The 26,272-nt window shown below is 38.8% G+C and overlaps 3 protein-coding genes across 3 annotated transcripts; all 3 read right to left on the reverse strand.

The window, feature by feature from the left end:
* Positions 1–976: 976 nt before the first annotated feature.
* On the reverse strand, positions 977–6,881 carry LOC124150148 (B-cell receptor CD22-like). The gene is made up of 8 exons (XM_048387012.1): positions 6,735–6,881; positions 6,059–6,343; positions 5,452–5,706; positions 4,186–4,485; positions 3,709–3,837; positions 3,205–3,238; positions 2,428–2,465; positions 977–1,142 (listed from the first exon to the last, which is right to left on the reverse strand). Exons 2-8 carry the CDS (start codon positions 6,309–6,311, stop codon positions 1,084–1,086), a joined length of 1,068 nt encoding a protein of 355 aa, XP_048242969.1. The 5' UTR covers positions 6,312–6,343; positions 6,735–6,881; the 3' UTR covers positions 977–1,083.
* LOC125375942 (hemicentin-1-like) lies at positions 6,881–15,290 on the reverse strand. Its single transcript, XM_048387006.1, has 8 exons — positions 14,958–15,290; positions 14,402–14,686; positions 11,682–11,937; positions 10,170–10,454; positions 9,030–9,314; positions 8,279–8,536; positions 7,701–7,958; positions 6,881–7,018 (listed from the first exon to the last, which is right to left on the reverse strand). The coding sequence occupies exons 3-8, from the start codon at positions 11,812–11,814 to the stop codon at positions 6,894–6,896; spliced, it is 1,344 nt and encodes a 447-aa protein (XP_048242963.1). The 5' UTR covers positions 11,815–11,937; positions 14,402–14,686; positions 14,958–15,290; the 3' UTR covers positions 6,881–6,893.
* LOC125375928 (hemicentin-1-like) lies at positions 13,694–22,443 on the reverse strand. Its single transcript, XM_048386979.1, has 6 exons — positions 22,371–22,443; positions 16,095–16,352; positions 15,550–15,807; positions 14,958–15,125; positions 14,402–14,686; positions 13,694–13,731 (listed from the first exon to the last, which is right to left on the reverse strand). Exons 1-6 carry the CDS (start codon positions 22,441–22,443, stop codon positions 13,694–13,696), a joined length of 1,080 nt encoding a protein of 359 aa, XP_048242936.1.
* Between the last annotated feature and the right edge of the window lie 3,829 nt (positions 22,444–26,272).

Genomic DNA, 26,272 nt, shown 5'->3' on the forward strand with positions numbered 1-26,272 from the left:
ATTTGATATACTCCATACACTGCCCGTACACGTATCATGACACAAGTTACCCCTTATACTACAATAATAATACAGCACCTTCCATCACTTGATATACTCCATACAATTCCCGTACACGTATCATGACACAAGTTACCCCTTATACTACAATATATCATAAAGCACCCTCCATCACGTTATATACTCCATACACTGCCCGTACACGTATCATGACACAAGCTACCCCTTATACTACAATATATCATAAAGCACCCTCCATCACGTTATATACTCCATACACTGCCCGTACACGTATCATGACACAAGCTACCCCTTATACTACAATATATCATAAAGCACCCTCCATCACGTTATATACTCCATACACTGCCCGTACACGTATCATGACACAAGCTACCCCTTATACTACAATATATCATAAAGCACCCTCCATCACTTGATATACTCCATACACTGTCCGTACGCGTATCATGACACAAGTTACCCCTTATACTAGAATATATCATAAAGCACCCTCCATCACTTGATATACTCCATACACTGTCCGTACGCGTATCATGACACAAGCTACCCCTTATACTAGAATATATCATAAAGCACCTTCCATCACGTTATATACTCCATACACTGCCCGTACACGTATCATGACACAAGCTACCCCTTATACTACAATATATCATAAAGCACCCTCCATCACGTTATATACTCCATACACTGTCCGTACGCGTATCATGACACAAGCTACCCCTTATACTAGAATATATCATAAAGCACCCTCCATCACGTTATATACTCCATACACTGCCCGTACACGTATCATGACACAAGCTACCCCTTATACTAGAATATATCATAAAGCACCCTCCATCACGTTATATACTTTCAGTCAACAATACACATCATCACCAGCATGAGAGCCCTTAACACAATCTTAAAATATCAACAACGTACAGAAAAGACACCAAAGACAAAGCAGTAAAGTACATGGGATTTAAACTAGTTATTCAGAATAGATGGCAAAGCAGGCATCTGTCTTCAGCTGATATGGATTGTAAATAACCAGGAAGAATCCATCAATGGACACTAATCCTCACAGCTCTGTTTGGTGGCATCGCAGCTCTTGGTGTTCACGTCAACAGAATCTGGAGAAAAATTAACGAAAGTATTAACACCATCAATATAATTTGTGTTTGAGTGAACATTTATTTTATGAACACAGTTGGTAAGGTATGTGACAACTGCTCCATGTCCAAACGCCCTGCATCGCTGGAGAAATCAACATATGTCGCATGTATAGAAATAGAAATGTACACACTTACATACACGTAGTGAAAACATTTATGCTGTTTACGTTTGGGAATTGGGAACAGTGAAGTATATTTTGTTCACATTGTCTTCATCAGTGATCAGTGTTAAAATACTGACACAAACCTATTTTAAATATTCTCCTCCATCCATTGTCTAAACATCATTAATCCTATTGTGACTTTGTTTTGTAATTTAATACCAGTGGTAACAAACATACGTACGGCCATATTTTTGCTGGTTTCCATGTCTTCCGAAAGGAAATAGTTTCTAGTATTTGACGCACTTAAATAGATAATGGGTCCCTGAATGTTTAAACAAGCCTTGCAATACACTGTAGACGGAAACCTACGAATAGCGAGTGCAGTGCGAAATTCAGTCACATCAAGACAACTTATTCCACCTTGTAGCGTGATGTCGTCTATGGCGTAAAAGAGCGGTTGCCTCAATGTATCTAAAACAGCATGCCATCATGACAGTGGGGTGTACCAAAGTATTGATGTTGCATGGAGCATTTTATATTTATGTATGGAATATCAGTTTTAATACTGCTTACACAATGTCCACCTTGGATATCCGTAATGTAAATGTTTCAATACTGAAAATATTTAAGTATTTAGTTGAAAAGAATGGTTTTAGAATATGTAAAAGCACATGCAGGTGACACAGGTTACCCCTTATACTACAATATATTATACATCACCTGTCATCACTTGATATACTCCATAGACTGCGTTGGTTCCTGACTTTGACTCTTCAGGTTATTAAAAATAGCTATCATTCTCGATGTGTTATGCTGACGCGTTTAGTTGAATGAAATAGATGTTCGATATCTCAGAGTTGGGAACTAGGTTTATCTCCTATCTTCTATGTAATAAGGTTCTCTCTTCGCAAACAATTGTGGCGCATAGAGAAATTGAAGCACTTACGCAGCCAGGTCATATTGATACATCCATCCTTCATCCTACGTCCTACACGTATCAGTAGATTCATTTAATTTAATTCGCTGCTGAAAGTACTTATGTAGGTAAAGAAATAGTTGAACATGTAAGAACTATGATTCAATGAAACACTGAAGTGGATGTATATGAACGACTGGGCTAGATTGAAACTTGTACTTACCATGCTGGAATGGACTGGGTCGAGGCATGAACGAATTCCTTGATGTTGGAAATAAATAGAAGGTATTACTGGTTATCGAACAAAACAATACGAAGCATCAGTGAAATAGAATACTTATACATTTTATTTTATTCTTGTTTAACGCTGCATTCAGCAATATTCAAGCTATAAGACGGCGGTCTGTAAATAATCGAGTCTGGACCAGACAATCAAGTGTTTAACATCAGGAGCACCGATCTACACTATTGGGATATGATAACATGCATCAACCAAGTCAGCGAGCCTGACCCTCCGATCCCGTTAGTCACCTCTTACGGAGAGCATAGTCGCCTTTTACGGCAAGAATGGGTAGCTAAAGACCTATTCTACCCGGGATCGTCATGGGTCACTTATACGTAAGTGATCACATTAAAGTATCTTCATGTCCTATTACCGATGTAGGGCAGAGGGGGCAACACGTGTGACTTTCTCGTTGACTGTAACAAGATGCCCAAAGTTGCCTTGACAAGTGGTTGGTTTTGTACACAGGTAGATGTTTTGCTTGTTTCTTGTTTAACGCCACTCTCACAAATATTCCAGCCATATAACGGCGATCGTTAAATATGCCTGTCTCATCTTGAGCCTCGATCTAACCAATTGGGATACATTAACATGCACTGACCAAGTGAGTGAGCCTTGCCACCAGATCCCGTCAGTCTCCTCTTGCGACAATCATGGGTTGCTGAAGACCTATTCTAACCCAGATTTTCACAATAACAACTGCTACGTTATACTTACATAGGTAGGTTTGTAGGTTCCTCTCCACCTACAACTTGACATAATAATAAAATATTGTCTTAATTACAATAGGAAAGGACGTTCGACAACAAGCAAATAATACATAAAACAGTATGTAAACCTACGGTTATTTACAACATGTAATATATAGTAATATATGATGAAATGAGGTCAGACGTGATAATGTTTATGGCGGGTGGGGGTAGGAGGAGGTAGGTCGGGGTAAAGGTTGAGGCGTTGTTTTTGGGCTAGGGTTACGGGAAAAGTAGTTTCCATGTTGCCATTCAACAGACCAGAAATAAGTCACTATCAGTAGGAGTAAATTACTTAAAATTAAAACCTTTAGTAAATTGATCACAATGACACCCTCCCTACTTGGTTTAACTGAGGCCATGAACATATTTGAAATATAATTTCTTTTTAAATCGACCTAACGACCTCAATTGTTAGATTGAAAATCCGTAAACCCCCAAATATCAGACCTAAACATTCCCAAATACATACCCAAAGTGTGTTGGGTCTGTCTCCGACAAAGAACCACCGAGACGGTGACGAGGGCAACCACAACCAGAATACCGAGTCCAGCTGCAAGGCCGATTGTAATTCCATGTTTGCTCATGACCGATGCTTTGGCTAGAAATAATAGATAATGTTCACATCAGACCTGGTGTAAAACAAGCTGCCTGTGGATGCAAGTGAAGGTTGTAGCATTCAAAAAGGAGACTGAAAATTTTGAAAAGCGCTTCCATGATAATAAGAACTCTCAACAAAACGCACAGTCCATTGTACGATTTCGTCTAATTCAAAAACATGTGTACATGAATCACTATCAAATAATGAAGTTACCAAGCGTTCGCTAACTAGCAGTCACAAGAAATCATTACTTTTCCAGAAGCAATAAATGCACAACGTTTAACACAATACCATTGTTTGTTTGATAAAATATAGCCTTGATAAGCCATTGTCCTTGGTGTCACTTACATAGTGTGGTTGTTGTATTTAACACTGTTATCTCCCCTTCACCATAGACATTAGTAGCATACAACTGGAAGTGGTACGTCACGGCAGGTGTCAGTCCTGGGATGTGCACACTGACGTGATGACTACTTCCTGTATCGGCTATGTTGTCGTTCCATGTCAACCAATGAGACTCCAAGTCCGACTTGTACAGGAGAGTGAACGTCTGGTCAGCCCCACCGTCGAAGCTGGAGGTCCACTGTAGAGACACAGATGTGTCAGTCACAGCAGCCACCTGGAAGTCTGTGGGTACAGAGGGTGGAGCTGAAATGAAGATGACACAGATGTATCAGTCACAACAACATGGAAGTCTGTGGGTACAGAGGGTGGAGCTGAAATGAAAATGACACAGATGTATCAGTCACAGAAGCCACCTGGAAGTCTGTGGGTACAGAGGGCGGGGCTGAAATAAAGATGACATGGATGTATCAGTCACAGAAGCCACCTGGAAGTCTGTGGGTACAGAGGGCGGGGCTGAAATAAAGATGACACGGATGTATCAGTCACAGAAGCCACCTGGAAGTCTGTGGGTACAGAGGGCGGGGCTGAAATAAAGATGACATGGATGTATCAGTAACAGCAGCCACCTGGAAGTCTATGGGTACAGAGGGCGGGGGCAATATACTTGAGAACAACTGATTGCAGCTTCACTGAAATTTACGACAATATTAATTTTAGCAGCTTTATTATATATTTGGCATTATCTCATACCTACCATGTTAACATAACGTCAATGATAAATGGTTACCTAGGGTGAATAATGTGATAGATGAATGACATAATTCCCGAACATTGACCAGACTGAGGAAATGTGGACTCAAGAATACCTTCACGATTATTACCACAAGAAGCCCTATTATATATTTTAAATATAAAACGCCACAGATTACTCAGTCTTGATTATCTCCCGAAACAGATTATATTGGAAGTAAAAGGCAGAATACTGGCGACAGTTATATGAATGGATCACAAAACAAGTGTTTGTGAAGAGGAAAAGCATGGCCTGCTCTAACGTCAGCACCCGCCATTCACAAAGTTGCATATAAAGTATGTGTTTGTTACCTAACGCCGCCCAGCAGTACTCATGCCATACAACGGCAGCCTGTAAACATTCTAGTCTGGACCAGACTGCCCAGTGATGTCCAAGACAATCCAGAAAAAAACACACTAGCACGTTTTCGGATTAAAGCATATGTTTCTCTACCTTATTGTCTTGTGAAAGTTACGTACTGTATACAGTGAGTCTGATGTTCTTTTCCTGAGAGTCCCCAATGCCGTTTTGTGCCTGACAGGTGTAGTCCCCCTGGTCTGTTCTGGACACATTGCTGAGACTCATCTGGCCTGCCAAGGGGATGTTGTCTTTCCTCCATGTTATAGTGCAGCTTGGGTTACACTCGGCAGTGCAGGTGGCAGTGAAAGCACCGGTTCCCTCAACCATACTCAGTGATCCTGATGGTGAAATAGTTACGCTATTCCTGGGACCATCTTAAAGGAAAAATGAAAACATTTTAGTACAAGAATCAACAAAAATGGGAGATACATTGAACAGTTTAAAAGAAGATTCAGAAAATTTCTGATAAGAAAAGGTTCCGGGCAACCTACATGTTCTTGTCGCAAGAAGCGACTGAATAGACAGGGTGGTCAGGCTTGGTGACATGGTTGATTCTATGTCATCGTACCCTGACATCGTTGCAGGTTGTTGGCGATGCCAATCACTTGTTTGTCTGGTCATGACTGGATAATCACAGGGAGCAATGATATCAGTTGGAGTATTGAATATTGTGGCATTACGAAATGAATAAATATTAATTGCAAAAATATATTCTTCCAAACTCACACTGCACATCGACACTAACAGGTTCGCTTGCTGTCCCCAGTTGTAGCCTGCCTCCACTTGGTCTGAGCATGTTGCTGGCTGTACAGGTGTACAGTCCACTCTGGTTCCTACTCATGCTCTCTAGTACAAGCTGTGGCTCTGAACTGACAGTGTAACCATTGTGTGTCCATGTGTAGTTTGTGCCTCCTGGGTTTCCCGGGGTAGTTACATTGCTGCAGTCCACACTGAATGAAGAGAACTCCGTGACGTTCATCACTGATGGTAACCCAGAGATAGTTGGTGGGTCTGGAAATAATAACATGTTTTACAATTGAGCCACGCAATTTGAAATACATTCATGTAGAATGTATACATAAGTTACGAAATCGACACTATTTATACACGCTGTCTTCACTGAACATGTGATGTCATACTGAACACAATAAGGCAGATTTTAAACAGTGGAAACAAAGACCAAATGTATCGTACTGGTATGACATCACAACTTTATGTTCATTATTTCAGAGAGTTTGAACGCTCATCCATATTGCATATTTGTCGATATATGTGCTTTGTCCCATATTGTATCAGGATGACATTGATGTTTATTTTTCGGTAAACTGATGATGAATAATTAACAGATTCTCTATTTAACACCTCTACAATACATATACCATACATTAACACCAAGACTCACACAGTATGTCCAGTAAAACCTGTCCTGTAGCTGAGCCTAACTGTTGAGGTCCTTCACTTGGTGTGAGAGTGTTATAAGCTGTACAGGTGTACTGCCCTCCCTGATTCCTGCTGGTGTTGTGTATTTCCAACACAGAACTGGTGCTGATGACAGAACTGTTCAATGTCCAAGTGAAGTTTTTGTCGGAGGGTGTCCTTGGACGATGTAGCTGCTACAGTCTACCCACACTCTGGATGCCTCTATCACTCCGTGAGACGATGGGAAGTCAGACAAAGAAGGAGCATCTGTTAAAATAACGAATTGTCTGTTCTGAAAGGCTACAATGATGACAAAGAATGTTTACTCTTTTTGTGCGTTACTTCTTTAACAAGGAATTCTCACATTTTGAAATTCAGAAGGATGGTTGTTGTACTTTTTTTAACAGATGAACACATGCACTTCTGTTTAGATATATACTATCTTGTTTCGATTAACTTGGCAGCCACTTTGTACTGGGTATTTATACACAAAGGGCGTATTTGATTCTGTTCATGTATGTCTTCTTGGAGTTTAGAAAGTAACATTACTGATGTCATTTTATTGTATTCCTCTGTGAATATCCGGGTAAGAATTGGACTTCAGCAATCCATGCTTTCATAACAACCGTAAAGATCTGGGTTAGAATTGGTCTTCAGCAACCAATGCTTGTCGTAAGAGGTCACAAACGGGATTTTGTAGTCATACTTTGTTGATGCATTTCATTGTGCACCAATTCGCTTGTCGATGCTCATGACGTCAATCACCAGACTATCTGGTCCACCTTCGATTATTTACAGGCCACCGTCATCAAGCCAGAACGTTGCCGAGTGTGGTGTTAAACAACAAACAAACAAACGAATCCTATGAGCATGACTATGTCATTACCTGAGGGTTGCTGTGTTACAAGTACACAGTGATTATTGTATCGTGATAGGTATCTCAACTCACACTGTACAATGACATTGACTGTGGCTGAATCTGAACCGACTTCGTTGTTAACTGTGCATGTGTTTAGACCTCCTGCAGTTCTGTTGATGCCACGGTCTTGAAGAACAGCCACGGCATTGAACACAGATCCCTCATAGCTCCATGTGTAGTTGCTTGTTCTAGGGTTGCCGGGTGAAGTATAGTTCCTACAGTTGATCCAGAGATCACTGTCTTCAACTACTTGGTAGGAAGACGGGAAGCCAGATAGAGATGGTGCATCTGTTGACGTGAGATTGTATATGATAACACAATATATGAGACATTAGACATTATATGATGGCGTGTGTAATAAAATCATCAGAGTGTGAGCTTTGATTCAGCTAGATCTCTCAGAAATCCACGTTCAGCTCGTGGTGGGGTATACGGGATTTATTCCCCGCTGAGAAATTTATTTCCCTCCAAGGCTTGATACATAGTATTTTATTAACATAACGTGGACCAATCAGATTACATCATTCTGACATGGAGGTATGATAATGTATGTTGTGTGGTGGCATGTTTCACAAAAGGTGTGAGCTTTGAGTCAGTTAAACACTCACATTGTACATCAACACTGACGGAAGCTGACTCCGACCCAACAACATTGCTGACAGTGCAGGTGTACTGTCCAGCCTTGGTCCTGTTGATGCTGTCTACTTGAAGAACCTCCTCATTACTGAACACTGACTGTCCATAGATCCATGTGTAGTTGGTTTTTGCCGGGTTGCCGGGTGAGGTGTACTTGCTACAGTTGATCCACAGTTGTGATTCTTCCACCACCCAGTGAGTAGACGGGAGTCCGGATATTGAAGGGGGAACTGTAAAGGGGATCGGGCTATTGCCTAATGGATTCCGTCCATGTATAATTCAATCAAATTGTACAGAACAATGACTGACTCATTGATTTATGATGTTGGTGAGTAGTTGTAGTGTGTGTTATAAGCTGATAAAATATAAAGCTGTTGTGTCCAAGCATAAATATAATCGTCAGGCATGGTATATTACAAAAACACAAATTTGTTAGTTGATTATTGTATGTGTATTTGTGATTTTAGCCTGTAATAGTTTTGTAGTTATATAATAAATTCAATACCTTTTAAGAAATAAATAAATAAAGATAGCAAATATGTCTAGACAACTATGGTAACATTAAAAGGCAATACGACATAACAGCTATAAGATACTACGGCAATAAGATATATTTGCTAAGCTGTGTTACTGCCATAAGATATTACTAATGTTAGTGTCAGCGTACATCCACGTCAGTTTATTTTCCCCACCTTTCAATGAAATGATGTCACGTATACTCACACTCGACTTCAACATTGATATGTATGTCGACTGTACCCTGCCGTTGAGCGTCTCCACTTGGGGTCAGAGTGTTACTAGCTGTGCATACATATTCCCCCTTCTGACTCCTGCTGATATTGTACACAGTCAACACAGCCTCCTTACTGACGCTAGAACCGTTATATGTCCATGTGTAGCTTGTCACTGATGGGTTTCCTGGTGTAGAGGCACTGTGACAGTCTATACGTAATGTGGACATCTCTGTGACTCTCCGCGTTGACGGTAATGCGGTAAGTGTTGGCGGGTCTGACAAGACATACAGCATATGTGTGTAATGTGTGTGTGTGTGTGTGTGTGACAAAACATACAGCATGTATGTGTGTGTGTGTGTGTGCGTGTTTGTGTGTGTGTGTGTGTGTGTGTGTGCGTGTACGTGTGTGTGTGTGTGTGTGTGTGTGTGTGTGTGTGTGTGTGTGTGTGTGTGTGTGTGTGTGTGTGTGTGTGTGTGTGTGTGTGTGTGTGTGTGTGTGTGTGTGTGTGTGTGTGTTATGAATTAAAGTTAAAAAGTAAATATTGTGTTGGGTCGACAACAATTGTTATCCCTCGCAGCTGCACCTGTTTCAGTTTGTCACGATAGTCATATGTTTGGTTAAATAGCAAAAACGAAACCCTTTCATAATCATTAGAAATCTTAGCTTTAAAGTTTTATATAGGATTCCGTCTCTGCGCATGTGTGTATGGATCACTATCAAAGAGTGATGATACCAGATGTTTGCGAGAAATGTGGCATATCGTAACAAATACACGTATGATTCAAGTCAAGATAAGGAATAGCACTGTACGTAATGTTTGGCACTGATACCTAAAAACTGAAAGTTGTACCCCACATGCCGACCCCAAGGCTACAGGGCCACAATTGGTGTCCACGGATATGCCTATTTCTTGTCTAAGTATCCTAGCACCACATCTCACATGTACACACGATATTTTCTCAGTGATAATATATTAACAGAAGTGAATACATACCGTTAAATTCACTTTCCTGCACGTTCTGTCTATTATCAAAATAACAAAGAGTGAATTTATACCGGTAAAAGGAAAGAAAAGATGGACTTATAAGTAAGTGTGTCTATTGCTCTGGTACATCACGGAGTAACTCACACTGCACGTCAACGTTAACCTTGGCTGTTGCTTCTCCTTGCTGTTCAGATCCTCCACTTGGTGTCAGAGTGTTGCGAACAGTACAGGTATACTGTCCTGCTTGGCCTCTACTGATGCCGTCTATTCCAAGCAGAGAACTGGCACTGACTTGGGAACCATTGAAGGTCCAAGAATAGCGTGTTACTGCTGGATGTCCATGCGTGGTGTATGCTCCACAGTCAATCCACAATCTTGAAGACTCGATCACCCGGAAGATTGGGGGAAAGCCAGATATAGATGGCACATCTTAAACAGATTATTACTTGTAGCTGTTTTAAGAATAACAATGTATTTTCATGCAGTATCACTATTTCAAGATCAACTTTACATTATAATTTTCTTCATATATCTTATTCTTTTGGAACATGATGGCCAGGAATCTTAATCAATAAACTCGGACCCCGTTGTACCACGGCATTCATCGTACCGTGTCAATTGTGATTTCCGGTAGTTCACGCAGGACACGTCTCTTAGCGGCTGTCTATTAATGTGAATCAGGAACCAGGAAGTGTTCTCTTCGTAAACAATTTCAGTTTAATAGAAGTGTTCCGTCTGCTGTAAGTAGGGAGTTATCAACGCTTTGATACTTACATCTTTTTAATATTGCCTTAACCCAATCTTTCAATGGCCAACGATATAACCCGCAGTGACCCAAGTAAACTTTCTGTATCAACCCGAACTAGATCATCTGCATATTCGTGGCGACTAATAAGGTAACGAAAGTTACGTCTTCCGCACACTTTTCCCCCGCTCTGTGACCAGCATCTTTTAGGAGATCATAAGGGTGATAATGCCATACTTAGAAATACATGTACGTTCTTCACCAGTAGCCAAATGATAAATACGCTTTTGGTATACAAGGAGTGCCGTATATTTATATTTATTGTTTACTTTCATCATTTTTCTATTTTTCCGACAAATTATTATCATCCATTTTTTTAATCATGAATCTTAAAATATAATTTCTGATATTTGGTGTTGTTAAAAATATTGTTTTCTTACTTTTATACTACAATATGCATTGAAAACCAATAACTGATAACACATTCAGAATTGTACGTAGGCTGTCTTTGCACTTGTCTGGACAAATCACTGAAGTCTGGCATTATCATACTTAGTTGTTGGTTGATGTAGGTCCTGTTGTTCTCCATACACAACTTTTCCCTGCACCATGATCCGAAGGAGTCCTCTCCCTTGTCAAACTGAGCGCGAGGCTCGGCTTTTACTCGGCGCAATTAATGTAAATAATGAACTTTTATCAGTAAAATATGCACAGTTAGATAAAATAGATGGCATCTGATAGAGAACACGAATAAACATAAGGTTTAGTGGGTGCATTTTTCTCTGTTAAGCGTACATAACAAGTACCGCGATACCCCAAGGTTGCAGGTTACATCGTAAGAGTTTGGTCCAATACAAATTAACATTAATTTCAAGATCACAAAGTGTTCCTGGTGTCCATAAACCACTCACATTGTACGTCGACACTGACGGAAGCAGACTCTGACCCAGCAAGGTTGCTGACAGTGCACGTGTAGTGTCCTCCTTCAGTTCTGTTAATGTTGTCTATGAAGTACTTCCTCAGTACTGAACACTGATTGTCCATAGCTCCATGTGTAGTTAGTTGTTGCCGGGTTGCCTGGTGAAGTGTAGTTACTGCAGTTGATCCACAGTTGGGATTCTTCTACCACCCAAAGAGTAGACGGGAGACCAGATATTGAAGGGGCATCTGTTCATTGGAAATATTCGATTAGAAATAATTACTTCATTACCTAAATATAAGCGTATATTTATTATTCACTTCAAACCTTTGCTCGGTTGCAGAAAGCTTGGAAAACACTTTTTCTTAATCTGCACTTCCATTATGTGAGTGAGTGAGTGACTGAGTGAGTGAGTGAGCTGGGTCTAACGCCACGTTTAACATTATTCCAGTTATATCACCGTCTGTGAGGTTAATGTGGGAGGAAAGCCCAAAGTGATGCAGGTCTCAGACGTTTACCACTTCGGTGGAAGCCACGAGCACAGGCATGATGCTGACGAAGCTAGAAACATAATTGGGGTGAACTGGGATTCGAACCCACAATCAAAGGTTTCTGGCGTGCCCAAGGGACATAACTCTGCACAGCGAATCGCGGCGCAAAAGAAGACTGGGCCACCAGTGCCCCATCTATAATGTTGACCACCTCTGATGTGACAGGGCATTAAAAGATGGCACTTTGGACTATAACACGCAGTCACTTCTACACCCACACATGCATTGACGTCACAGCTAGTCTGCTTTAAGTTTCCGAAGTGATGAAAGGGGAAGTTGATATCAAACTTGTTCATTCACTCATTCAAAAACGGGGGGAACGGGTGGCCCAGTCGTCTAAGGCGCCGCGATTCGCTGTGCAAAGTTGCGTCCCTTGGACACGCCAGAAACCTATGGTTGTGGGTTCGAATCCCCGTTCACCCCGATTATGTTTCTAGGTTTGTCTGCACCATACCCGTGCTCGTGGGTTTCACCGAAGCGGTAAGCATCTAAGACCTGCATCACTTCGGGCTTTCCTCCCACATTAAGCTGACACGCCATGATATAACTGGAATAATGTTAAAAGCGGCGTTAAACCCAACTCACTCACTCACACTATTTCAAAAACGAGGGGTGGCCTGATAGCCTAGTGGTTAAAGCGTTCGCTCGTCACGCCGAAGACCCGGGTTCGACTCCCGACATGGGTACAATGTGTGTTCCCGGCCGTGATATTGCTGGAATGTTGCTAAAAGCGGCGTAAAACCATGATTTAATGATTTCAACATATGTATTCACAAGGAGTGAATGGGATTGGGGGACAAGTTCTTCCACCTTAGAATGCCCTCTCCATGGTATTTACAAAAAAATTCACAATTTCAAATTCAATATATATGCATACAACACTATATATGAGAGAGAGAGAGAGAGAGCGAGAAAAAAGAGAGAGAGAGAGAGAGAGAGAGAGCGAGAGAGAGAGATATATATACATTGTTAAATGAACAGTTCTTTACACAAATCTTTTAGTTGTACATATATAATGTTGTACTGCCTTAAAGATTTTTTTCATTTTCTGTAACAACCTGATCTGCATTGCCGTATAACAGTAAGTGTACATATACAGGTATGTTATGAACAATAGTTTTAAGGCTATTTAACAAAACTTCACGCTGATGACTAAACAATGTACGTTCCATGAGATACTGATATGCATTTTCACATGTATTCGAACATGTACAGTTCGGGTGATCTTTTATACCAATTCTATATAAATCATAATTCAATTGACTGCACATGTATCTCAGTTTTGTGTGTAAGATATTATATTTTCTTTTTCCATAAGCGAAGTACGCAGGTGACGTGGGGTGGTGCTTTTGTAACGAATTTTTAAAACAAGAAATCGTAGAATTTCGATCTGATAACGGAATAGAGTTCCACAATCGGATAGACGATGGGTAAAAGGATTCACACGAATGTCTTAGGCTTGTGAGAGGAACACTGATGTTTTCAGAGTTTCTGAGAATGTATGAGTTTTTTGCAGCAACGGTTTTGGGTAGAATATCTGTTTGATAGGAAGGGGCCATGTTATGATTAGTTTTGAAGAAAAGACAAAGTTTACGTTTCTTTCTACGCTCAACTAAGGGTTCCCAACCGGTTTTGTAATATAATGAATGCCTGGGGGCATATTTAGGTAGACCAGTTACAATGCGTGCAGCTTCTAATTGTAATTGATCTATATTTCTCACTTTGTCCTTCGGTGCAACCATCCCAAACCTCACATGCGTATTCAAAGTGTGGTCTTATGAAAATTGTATATATATTGTTCATAGTATTTCCTTGAAGTAGATGTTTCAGTTTTCTCATTGAGTAAATCATCTTCGAAGTTGTTTCAATTATGGTATCTATATGACAAGACCATTTGCCACTGGCTTCAAGTATAACACCCAAGTAAAACCATACTCACTCACTCATTCACAAACGAACAAGGGAACAAAGGAACGAACGAACGAACGAACGAACGAAAACCCTACCCATACTACCTATACACATAAACACATAAATGAATAAACAAACTTGCATACATACATGTATATACTTATATGAAAATAACTGGAATATGTAGGAACTTGTGAATGTCAAAATGTATTTGACACACATCTGCAGCATTATCAAAAAAAAGACTTACGATGAACATCCACATTGATTTGTGCTGTTGCAATGCCTTGTCGTGGAGTCCCTACGTATGGTGTCAAAGTGTTGCTGGCAATGCAGGTGTACTGTCCTCCCTGGTCAGGGCTGATGTTCCTTCTGGCAAGAACCGCCCCTGTACTGACAGTAGAACCGCCATAGGTCCACATGTAGCTTGTACTGGGAGGATTCCCTGCTGTGGTGTAATTGCTACAGTCTATCCTGAGACTAGATGACTCAGTTACTCGGTACGTCGAAGGAAACCCAGATGTCAGTGGAGCGTCTGTGGAGACAAAGCCATGCGGTAAGCTTAGACATGTCCATACACACATAGCTTTACCTGTAGCAGAAACACAAGTACTTTCTTACTTACTTGTATGTCCATGTACTATCACAGGGCAACATCATAATGTTCTTAGTCTTTGATTGTAAAGACGGGGTGTTTTGTGTGTATATGCAAAGTTTGCAGAGAGTATAAGCAATAATTTAGTCCAAAACAAATACACCTTGTCACAAGGATCATTTTGAGTGCTTTGGGTCAATAAAACACTCACATTGTACGTCAACGCTGACAGAAGCAGACTCCGACCCAACAAGGTTGCTGACAGTGCAAGTGTACTGTCCTCCTTCAGTTCTGTTAACGTCGTCTATTTGAAGTACTTCCTCAGTACTGAACACTGATTGTCCATAGCTCCATGTGTAGTTAGTTGTTGCCGGGTTGCCTGGTGAAGTGTAGTTACTGCAGTTGATCCACAGTTGTGATTCTTCCACCACACAAAGAGTAGACGGGAGACCAGATATTGAAGGGACATCTAATCATTGAAAACATTCAGTTTGAAAATAAATAACTTCCTAACTTCAATCCAAAAGTATATATTTATTTTCAACTTCTGATCTGTGCACAGATGCAAATTTGTTCGAAAACACCTGATTTTGGTCTACCTTTCTAATCTGTCAGGTCTCTGTGGTCTAGTGGATACAGTGTCTGTTGGGAGAGCTGGATATTGGGGGTTTGTTTGTGTTTGTGAAAACAACACGGAACATTCACATAAATAGCTCAGAGTGCTTTTGTAGTTTATTATGAATATTGACTTCGTTTATCTTCATTACAACTTAATCACAGGAGTAGCACAATGTGATCCATACACTGGACATCCACAATGACTGAGGCAGAGTCTGATCCAGCAGTGTTTCTGACAGTACAGGTGTACTCCCCTCCCTGACTCCTACTGATGCTGCTTCTTGTCAGTACAGCTCCTCTACCGACAAATGACCCTCTATGTGACCAAGTGTAGGTTGTTGCTTTTGGGTTGCCCTGTGTTGTATATGAACTACAGTCCAGTCTCAAAGTAGCTGACTCATTCACTTGGTACGTTGATGGGAGGCCAGATATTTCAGGAGAGTCTGCAAACACGAAGAGTCAACAACTATCATGGTTGTGTTGACAGATCAACATGTGTTCGAGTATTTAACCAAATCATTTGTTATTGCTTTTGTTAATACAGTTTCGATTAGAAAATATAACGAGTGATGATTATTTAGAAATTACTTATTAATAAATGTGCAGACCAAGAGAGCAGTTCATAATGATAATGGTTACACATAGGAGATTACAAATACAGTTTAAAAGATTGAACCTGTCACAATTCCCTCTGCCATGCATGGAAAAGAAGTAAACGAAATATGCTTACATCGTACGTCTACGTTGACGGAGGCGGAGTCTGATCCCACTGTGTTTCTGGCAGTACAGGTGTACGCCCCTCCCTGACTCCTACTGATGCTGCTTCTTGTCAGTACATGTCCTCTACTGACAGATGACCCTCCATGTGACCAAGTGTAGGTTGTTGCTTGTGGGTTGCCCTGTGTTGTGTGTGAACTACAGTCCAGTCTTAAAGTAGCTGACTCAGTCACTTGGTACGTGGATGGGAGGCCAGATATTTCAGGTGAATCTACAAGCAAGAAGTGTTAACAACAGTGCTCAAGACCCATTTCGATTTACGGATGCAAAGATGTTCCTGTTTTTCAAATCCTTCGAATCTTTACAGTGAAAAATACGTTTCTTCTAAGAAACAATGTGTTTGTGCTTGTATGGGTGTGTTTCGACATTAACATAATCTTAATTTCAACCAAATAAAAGGTTGTTATTGGTTCATAAATCCAAGTACTCTTATAGTTAATATATAATGATTGGTCCTAATTTACAAATTACTCATCAAGTAATGTTGTGCAAACCAAGAGCAGTGTTCATTATGGGGATGGTTACACATAGGACATTGCAAATAAGGTTTACAAGAGTGAACATATCACAATTTCCTCTACCCTGCCTCGAAAAGAAGTAAACGAAATATGCTTACATAGTATGGTTACGTTGATGGAGGCAGAGTCTGATCCTACTGTGTTTCCGATAGTACAGGTGTACTCCCCTCCCTGACTCCTACTGATGTTGCTTCTTGTCAGTACAGCTCCTCTACCGACAGATGACCCTCCATGTGACCAAGTGTAGGTTGTTGCTTGTCCAGTCTTAAAGTAGCCGACTCACTGACTTGGTGCGTGGGTGGGAGGCCAGATATTACGGATGCAAAGATGTTCTGGTTTTTCAAATGCTTCCAATTTCTACATTGAAAATATATTTCTAGGAAGAAAAAATGTGTTTGTGCTTTCATGAGCGTGTTTCGACATTAACATAATCATAATTTGAACCAAATGAAAGGTTATTATAAGTTTATTAATTCAGTTCCTATTAAATAATGTTTTGCAAACAAAGAGCAGTGTTCATAATGGTGACGGTTGCACATAGGAAATCGCAAACACGCTTCAAAAGATTGAACATATCACAATGTCTCCAACTAAATTGTCATATATATAATAAGCATCCTTAGATCCGAGGTTATCGGTGAGCACAAAATATCTTAACAGCTTCCCCAGCACATGTGCAACAATTAATCACTGGACTTCATAATACGTTTTTTGTAACCCCCCAAAATACACTTTTTCGTGGGGTGCATGCTACAGGCGACACATCAACGACCATGTGTTTTTGTAACAACTAATCTATTTGATCCTGATGTTTGGCGATACCATTTACACATACGTGGTGCATGTTACCCTAAACAAGAGCATATACATCTGCACCCTACAATAAGTCACACTGCCACTCACATCGTACCACCACCAGTGTCTCCACCGTACATAAAGTCACACTGCCACTCAAATTGTACCACCAACAGTGTCACACAGCTTCCCCAGGACATGTGCAACAATTAATCACTGGACTTCATAATACGTTTTTTATAACCCAAAATACACTTGTTCGTGGTGTGCATGCTACAGGCGACACATCAACGACCATGTGTTTTTGTAACAACTAATCTATTTGATCAGGATGTTTGGCGATACCAATTACACATAAGTGGTGCATGTTACCCTAAACAAGAGCATATACATCGTACCACCACCAGCGTCTGGAGCCAACATTAAGTCACACTACACTACAAAAAAAATCCATATATACAAGCTTGTATATCCTTTGGAAAGATGATATTTCCAAAGGATATACAAGATTGGAAAGATGATATATACAAAATATACAAGTTTGTATATATGACATATACAAAATATACAAATTTGTATATATGGTGTATCCAAATTTGTTTTGTTTGTATATATTGGTAAAGGGAGATAATTATTATGTATTTGTGTATAATTATGATATATGTGCAAATTGAAGTGTTTTAAGTTGAGCACTGTGTTTCTTTGTATATGTTGGTAAAGGAGGATAATTGCTATGTATTGCTCTATAAATGTTTTGTATGTGCAAAATAGTATCAGCAAGTTACAAAAAAACTGATTTAGTGGGGGGGACATTACTGGAAGGTTTAATTAGTACTCCACACTGTTAGCGGGAGTACATACTGTCCTTGCAATGATATTGACGGGTGGGCGGTTGAGGCGTCTGGTACTTTTCCTGGCGCGGTGCTTGGTATGTGAGTAGACTTTATGGTCAAATGCACAGAGGGGATTAGCTGTCGGGGGCGATTGCTTTGGCGGTAACTTCTGTATTGAAAGTGTTTGAGCTTGGATTTGTTTTACGGGGAGGCCGCGATGTGTTTTGTAACATGCTCTCGTGCACATATGCCAACAGAGTGGATTGCACAGAGGATGAAAACTATTTTATCACTACTTAAAAGTGTTGAATTTGGTTTGTTCTGAGCTGTCGGTTTCATTGTAGATATACATTGTTATAATGTGAAATCTCGGCGGAAACGCGGAAAATCGCGTTTTGTAAAACGGTAGTCCTTGGGGAAAATTGTATTATGAGCAACCGGATGCGTAAATTATATAACGTGTGTAATATATTCCCGTATTATATTTTATAATACTTGTTCTTTAAATATTGTTATCAATGCGAGAACGAAGATTACCTTGAAAAAACACAACAGCATGCATATGTTCTAGCAAAAGGAAACTTGATATATATTCATTTGGCTTAATTTCTACTTTGGAAAACTTAGTTGGCGCTCTAAAAGCTTGACGCTGTATAATTTGGCACGCGCATGGTTGGGTGCAAACCATATATACATCAATAATAATAGTAAAAATAATAATAATAATAATACATCATGATGGCAGTTTCAATGTAAAGATTAAGTATTTTTAAAGATATGGAAAATAAATCTTGATAACTGCTTTAATCTTTGATCTTTGGGAAAATAATAATGGAATTGGTTGAGTGACTAACGTATTCTACTTTAAAAGTGACAGGAACGTGATTTACATAATTAAAATATAGAATAATATACAAATTATAAGAGAGGGTTTGTGATTTATTTTGGGATGAAGTCAGTATTTAACTTGCGCTTTCCGACATTATGCGTATTTCGCACACGGTTAAGAAAAAAAATGCAATTCATATATTCATAAAAAGTACGAATGCATCAATCCTACATCACAGGACCATGTACATAATTTGTTGAATGTTATTTCGTGAATACACAAATTGCATAACACATTCCCTGAGGACAAACCCAAATTGCCCGTCCCTTTGTGACAGGTGTTAATTAGAGAATGTATTGCCACCATATTATGTCCCGGCACTTTTATGACATGTAATGAACCTAGTCAATCCCTGGGTCTGTAACAACAACATGGGTCTAATAAAATCAAAGTAACATAAATGTTACGTCATTCGAATTAAAAAAGAGACTGAAAAAATGTAACATGAATATAATTGCCCTTTTGAGGGTAATATAATTTTGGGAAAATATACGTTTTCTTGTATTTATGGACGACTTCACACAAGCTGAAAAATTAAACATATGTTTATATAGCTATATTTACATACATGGCATTAACATGTAATAATAATATTGATCATGTTTGTTAATTTGTACATTTCGTTGTTATTGGTATCCTGAGTATGTTGTAATAATGCATGTGTTCTGATCTTATTTGACGTAGATTACATGAACTAGTAGAGTGACTTTCTTTCATCAGCGTGGAAGGATTACCCACACATATACCCTTAATCCTTTGTCAAACAGAAAGAAGTCATATAGATATCATATCTAACTGGTACTAAAAGTTCACTATCAATCTCCTCTGATAACAAACTTACATTTAATATCCCTAAGCTACAATACCAAGCATGCTCATGGAGTAATTATGAGAAACCCGAATGATATCCTGTCTACGTGGTCACACCCGGTGATTGTTAAGACATTCAGACAATATGGCAGTCTGTATTCATTTCTTATATCCCAAAAGTCCCCACCAAGCTTCCTTTTATTAACATTGGGATGAGGGGAGATATACATATTGTATTAAATAATACATCAATACATCAAAACAGAACAAAAAAGATAGGTCAACAGTGCGGTTGATGGAAAGGGGTTTCCTAAGAAAAGTTATTTAACTCTTTAATACTTAATACGTGTCTAAAAGTATGTATTAAGTCTTACTACTAGTTATTATATATGTGCAAATCCACCCGAACGTCGGATGTACATGGCCGATTTCAAAATAGCTAAATTAGGCACTGTTCAAATTGTTTCCAATAAACCACTGATTAGAAACTCACTTAACCTTTAGAATAGAATCGTTTCTAAATATATTGTAGTTGGGGCATGTGTAAAAATTAATGCAGTGTACAATTGTGACAGCCACAAGAGCATGCATGATGTGTTATCTGAGATGTGTTTTTTAAGCCGGTGGAAGTTTAAAGTGACAAAATCTGGTATCATGGCTTAACTGAATATAACATTGTCTAAGTTTAATAATCCTCTTTTTCCGGTGACTATTCCAATTATTAATGGTATCAGGTAGGAATGACTTGCATTCAGTTCTACAACGTATAGCCTGTGAATTGGTTAGATTTCTTTATATGTAATCACTAGCAGCAAAGATGTTTTCCATCTTGTAAAAAGGTGTAATGGCTACGTTGGTCTCACTCTACATTTTCACGTGGCTTGTACCTCTTATTGGCCCACAAATAGTCCGTAATCAGTGAGTGGGCGAGGTAAAAATTAACGTCTCATCGGCATTATTTCAGCGTCCGTAATGAATTAATGTGTAGACATTCTAGGATTAATTCTTTTTCTTTGGTACAATTATCCAAAACATGGGAGCAAAATATTGGCAATATATATATCATGACTTATGTAAAAGGGGTTATTTATCTGAGTGATTGAGTATGGTTCACGGCGGTGGACACCAAAAAGGTATTTAAGACAATTAATCATAGGGCTTACCTCGTTAACTCGCCAATATCATAATCTGACTGAAATATTAATACCAAAGTCCTTTCATTTTAAGATTAGGTTTTGCACTTGGGCACACTTTGACGTGATATTGAACAGTTTTCTTTTTCCCTGGATTAAGTTTTACTTGCATTCATTCATTTGGTAATTTTCTCCAAATTGGCATTAATATTTTATGCAGTAGTATTTGGAACTGTCCATTTTGGGAATAGGGTTGACCCCACCGCGAGAGCACAGTAAACAGAAATTCCAAGGTGAATAATATGTACTATAGTTTGTTGGCTCGACATGCAAGACTCCATAATTTTAGCTATAAATTCATAGTAATATTAAATTAATTTTTTTTATAAAGAATTCATTGATGTATTTGACATGAGACGTAGCGACACTCATGTATTTTATAATAATGTACAATTTCAATGCCTTAAATCTGTTGCATTAAACAAATTCTTTGATTTGATGTTGTCATATTGTGACTCAATTTGTGTCTAGTCTTCCAAATGTTCTATTGCGAATACATATAGTGTCAGCGCTCATGATCGCCATATCTATGAATGGATGAAAATATCATCATTAATAAACTTACCTGAACTCAATATGTGTTCTGAAGACAAATCGCTGTAAAGCATCTTGCACGGCTTCGTTCACGTTCACCCTCAAATGTACGAAAGGAAAATCTGCAACTGTGCGTGTTCAATGTTCGTTTGCATTTTTGTGACAGGCGGTCGTTATTTTCATTAAGATTCCACAAATTCATAAATCACAACTGATGTAGCTGCCTTGGTTAACTGGAGTCAGGATATAACTAATTACAAACTCTGTTCTAATTATGCTAATCGAGGAAGTGCATTATACTGGATGACAAACTTAGTAATCCTTTCACACTAATCCTTGTTTACAATGAACGCATGTCAAATGACTAAATAAACATCCTTTTTTATTTTCTTAAGAAGAAGTATCACAATGGGCGGTGAACACAACTGTTTGTAGAATGATAGTTTCAGAAAGGAATACAAATACAAATATACAGAAAGGGGTTTAAAATGGTTTCTTTCTTTGCATCCACGCATTGTTGTTGTGGATTCGGTTATTTGCTGTCGGAATTGTTTTTGCAATTCAATTAGTTAATTACATGTCACATGACAACTGCATGTCACGGGGGCCTGGACATAAATCACGTGGTGCACTATTAGGCCTATAATAACCCCCAACCTTGATTCTGCATCAATTCAAAAACTCCTGAATCCTCATCGTCTCCTGAACACTTAGATTTTGACGTTGTCATCTTGATCATCAGAACCATCAAAGGCGGCAAAATACAGTAAGCAACTTTTCTCCCACTTTTCAATTCAGATGTAGACAAGTACAACACGTTTAGTAATGATTTAAAAAATTGTACGAGTTTCTTAGTGTCAATAATTAGTAGAACAGACGTAAAACAGACATACGAATGGACACGTTATAGACAACAATCCTATATATTTTAGTAACAATGATTAGTTGGAGTGACCAGTATATATTTGCAAAAAATAGATTTATAAAAGTTCAGCTTATTAAGTACAATACACCCATCAAATAGAGCTGCATGTGTCAGGGACCCAATCTAGATAGCGCCAACATCTAGAACCGCTGCGCCGGAAGTAGGTAACGTTTCTAGCTCTTATGTCGAGTAAAATCAGAAATGATTCGCGTGATACATATATGATGTACATATATGTGAACAGCCTCTCGTTATTAATGCCCTTTAATTGTAGTCATCTTACTATTTGATCGTTTGTGCCACACAAAGCTATAAGTTCCGTAATAAAAATACGGAAAAATGAACAGATTAATCTCATGGACATATATTCAAAAATGGTAGCATAACGAATGAAGTAATGTTTTAATTTCCGTTCCCATAATACTGTTTAGATGAAACACCGTTAGCAACTTGAATGGGAATAAACAGTGGTAGCTGTCACTAGCCAAAGGATACTAGACTATACAAGAACAGTTTTAGCATCTCACACCGTCCCGACAGGCGCCAACCTCTCAAATATTGCACAACATATATTGATGGCGTAGTATGATATTAATATTACATTGTTTCTTGAATACTGTGCGAAGAATATTTTGTACGATGGCAAGATTCAAAACAAGTATCATTATCTTCTTTGCGAGGAATTTGGAAGTTGGAGTATTGAGAGAGGATAAGATCTGTGGATGAACAACATCACTTGCTTGATAATGGTGTTACAACATACACCTAAGCGTCGCTCCTAACTGTAATAAAGACGTTGTTCATCAATATATCTTATCTCTACTCAGTTTTCATTATCGCTAAAATTAGACAAAACTGTAAAAATGGTTTAACATGTGTGGTAGCACAGCTAGTCCCTGTAAAATTTTCATTTAAAAAAAATAAATAAAAAATCACAGCGCACAGGGAAATTGAGCGAGGCTCAATTCGAACGGTATTCCCATGTTATGTTATGTTTTTCTGAAAATGTACATGAAGCGGATTGGTCAAGAAGTTTATATGAAGACCACTCCGGAATACAATGATTCAAAAATGCATACATGATATTATAAATATATCTAGATTTTTAGACAGGATAATGCATAGATAATATTCCAACAGTCAGATTAACCAGATTAAACAGATTCCTCTACGCTGGGCAAACACTGGTCTATGTAGAATCATATCGTTATCTGGGACTACGGGTTGACGAGCATCTAGATATGTGAAACTGTGAAAGAGTTGTACAATTCTGCCAGCCATGCTTTGTCTTATTCTGTTGGGTGTATGTCTTATGATGTTTTTTATGAAACTGTATGAAAGTCTTGCTGAGCCGGTAATGTTCTATGGCTCTGGTATATGAGGATAAAACGTTAATCTAATCCACAATAGAGCCCGTTATTATTTCTTGGTGTTAGTAACGGTACCTCCAGTATAGCCACTAATGGAGACATGGGTATTTCCTCCCCGTTTGTTACATTACATGCTAATGTTTTTAGACTACCCCAAGATTTAATAACAGTACTTGTAACGCTTTGATGAAGAAAATGGTTACTATGTAAAAGTTCATGGAGTACTAAAGTTGTTAAAATTGCCTGTAATCTTAATATTTATGATGTTATGAATATTATGACTGCTCCAATGTCCCGAAAGAAGAAAATTGCCCATATTAAAAACGTTCTCGTAAACAAAGATGAACTGAGCTGGAGAACAAAGCTTTGGAACGATAAACATAACGTTAAGGGCAATACATTAATAACTTTCATGATCGTAACGTTGTTGCTCCTTATGTTTTAAATACAGGGACCACCGTCGCATTTTAGCTAGTTTTAGATCTGGATCGAAACAGGACGATTTACAACCCCCCAAACCTTTTAGAAAATAGAATCTGCCCGCATTGTTTTAAAATTGTTCATAAAAGTTTGTCGAAAATGAATTTCACTTTATTAAATGTTATGTCCTTTATGATCTTAGAAGTATTTCACTTAGATAATGGTCATCTCTTTTGAAACACGTGACGCATTCATAAAATAACTTCCTCTGTAAGGTTCACACCCAATTGTCAGACATCCCATTTGGCAGGTGACCGAATCATCAGACAGACCAGTCAAGTGTGACCAGTGTATTCGCCTGGTCTAAACTACTAATTACTGTGCTGCTCTCGACTGTGGGCAGAGTAAGCTATTCAAACTCGTTAAGTGATACAGATTAACCAGATTCCTCTACGCTGGGCAAACACTGGTCTATGTAGAATCATATCGTTATCTGGGACTACGGGTTGACGAGCATCTAGATATGTGAAACTGTGAAAGAGTTGTACAATTCTGCCAGCCATGCTTTGTCTTATTCTGTTGGGTGTATGTCTTATGATGTTTTTTATGAAACTGTATGAAAGTCTTGCTGAGCCGGTAATGTTCTATGGCTCTGGTATATGAGGATAAAACGTTAATCTAATCCAAAATAGAGCCGGTAAATTATTTCTTGGTGTTAGTAACGGAACCTCCAGTATAGCCACTAATGGAGACATGGGTCTCTCCTCCCCGTTTGTTACATTACATGCTAATGTTTTTAGACTACCCCAAGATTTAATATCAGTACTTGTAACGCTTTGATGAAGAAAATGGTTACTATGTAAAAGTTCATGGAGTACTAAAGTTGTTAAAATTGCCTGTAATCTTAATATTTATGATGTTATGAATATTATGACTGCTCCAATGTCCCGAAAGAAGAAAATTGCCCATATTAAAACCGTTCTCGTAAACAAAGATGAACTGAGCTGGAGAACAGAGCTTTGGAACGATAAACATCAATGTTTAAAACTACTTTCAACTACTTGTTGCTGGCGTACGCATTTTATATTGATCAAACTGTTATTAAGATCTGTAAAACATAACGAAATACAAATTATTTCATAACATCATATAGTTGTCATAATGAAAATAGTATTAAAGCATTATTGTCACATGCAATAATTATACTGTTCGGTATCATTAGTAAACTTTGCAACCACATATTATGTGAAACATTCTATAAGAGGTGAGGAAATTGAATGAAGCAGTGGTAAAATCTAACCATATATACAAAATTGTATATTTTGGAAATACCAACTATACAAAATTGTATATTTTGGAAATATCAAATATACAAAATTGTATATTTTGTATATATGGGTATTTTTTCTTGTGACTGCCACTCACATCGTACCACCACCAGTGTCTGCACCCTACATAAAGTCACACTGCCACTCACATTGTACCACCACCAGTGTCTGCACTCTACATTAGGTCACACTGCCACTCACATTGTACCACCACCAGTGTCTGCACCATACATAAAGTCACACTGCCACTCACATTGTACCACCACCAGTGTCTGCACCATACATTAAGTCACACTGCCACTCACATTGTACCACCACCAGTGTCTGCACCCTACATTAAGTCACACTGCCACTCACATTGTACCACCACCAGTGTCTGCGACCTGCATAAGTCACACTGCCACTCCCATTGTATCACCACCAGTGTCTGCGACCTGCATAAGTCACACTGCCACTCACATTGTACCACCACCAGTGTTTGCAGGCTACATTAAGTCATACTACTACTCACATTGT

This window comes from Haliotis rufescens, unplaced genomic scaffold (assembly GCF_023055435.1).
Source record: "Haliotis rufescens isolate VD_foot unplaced genomic scaffold, xgHalRufe1.0.p SCAF_63, whole genome shotgun sequence".
Classification (NCBI taxonomy): domain Eukaryota; kingdom Metazoa; phylum Mollusca; class Gastropoda; order Lepetellida; family Haliotidae; genus Haliotis; species Haliotis rufescens.

Excerpts from the sequence above, each read along its gene's own strand:
- LOC124150148 (XM_048387012.1), bottom strand. The coding sequence starts at position 6,311 with ATGAACGTCACGGAGTTCTCTTCATTCAGTGTGGACTGCAGCAATGTA. Across the intron at positions 3,239-3,708 it reads ACAGACCCAACACACTTTGG|TTGTAGGTGGAGAGGAACCT; the intron begins GTATGTATTTGG and ends TATTATGTCAAG. Across the intron at positions 1,143-2,427 it reads ACCCAGTCCATTCCAGCATG|ATTCTGTTGACGTGAACACC; the intron begins GTAAGTACAAGT and ends ATTTTTCTCCAG.
- LOC125375942 (XM_048387006.1), bottom strand. The coding sequence starts at position 11,814 with ATGGACAATCAGTGTTCAGTACTGAGGAAGTACTTCATAGACAACATT. Across the intron at positions 10,455-11,681 it reads CGTCAGTGTCGACGTACAAT|ATGTGCCATCTATATCTGGC; the intron begins GTGAGTGGTTTA and ends AATCTGTTTAAG. Across the intron at positions 8,537-9,029 it reads TATCAATGTTGAAGTCGAGT|TTCCCCCTTCAATATCCGGA; the intron begins GTGAGTATACGT and ends TCCCCTTTACAG.
- LOC125375928 (XM_048386979.1), bottom strand. The coding sequence starts at position 22,443 with ATGACAACGTCAAAATCTAAGTGTTCAGGAGACGATGAGGATTCAGGA. Across the intron at positions 15,808-16,094 it reads CGTCAACGTAGACGTACGAT|ACTCTCCTGAAATATCTGGC; the intron begins GTAAGCATATTT and ends TCGTGTTTGCAG. Across the intron at positions 13,732-14,401 it reads AATCAATGTGGATGTTCATC|AAACTCTGAAAACATCAGTG; the intron begins GTAAGTCTTTTT and ends ATACATTCTCAG.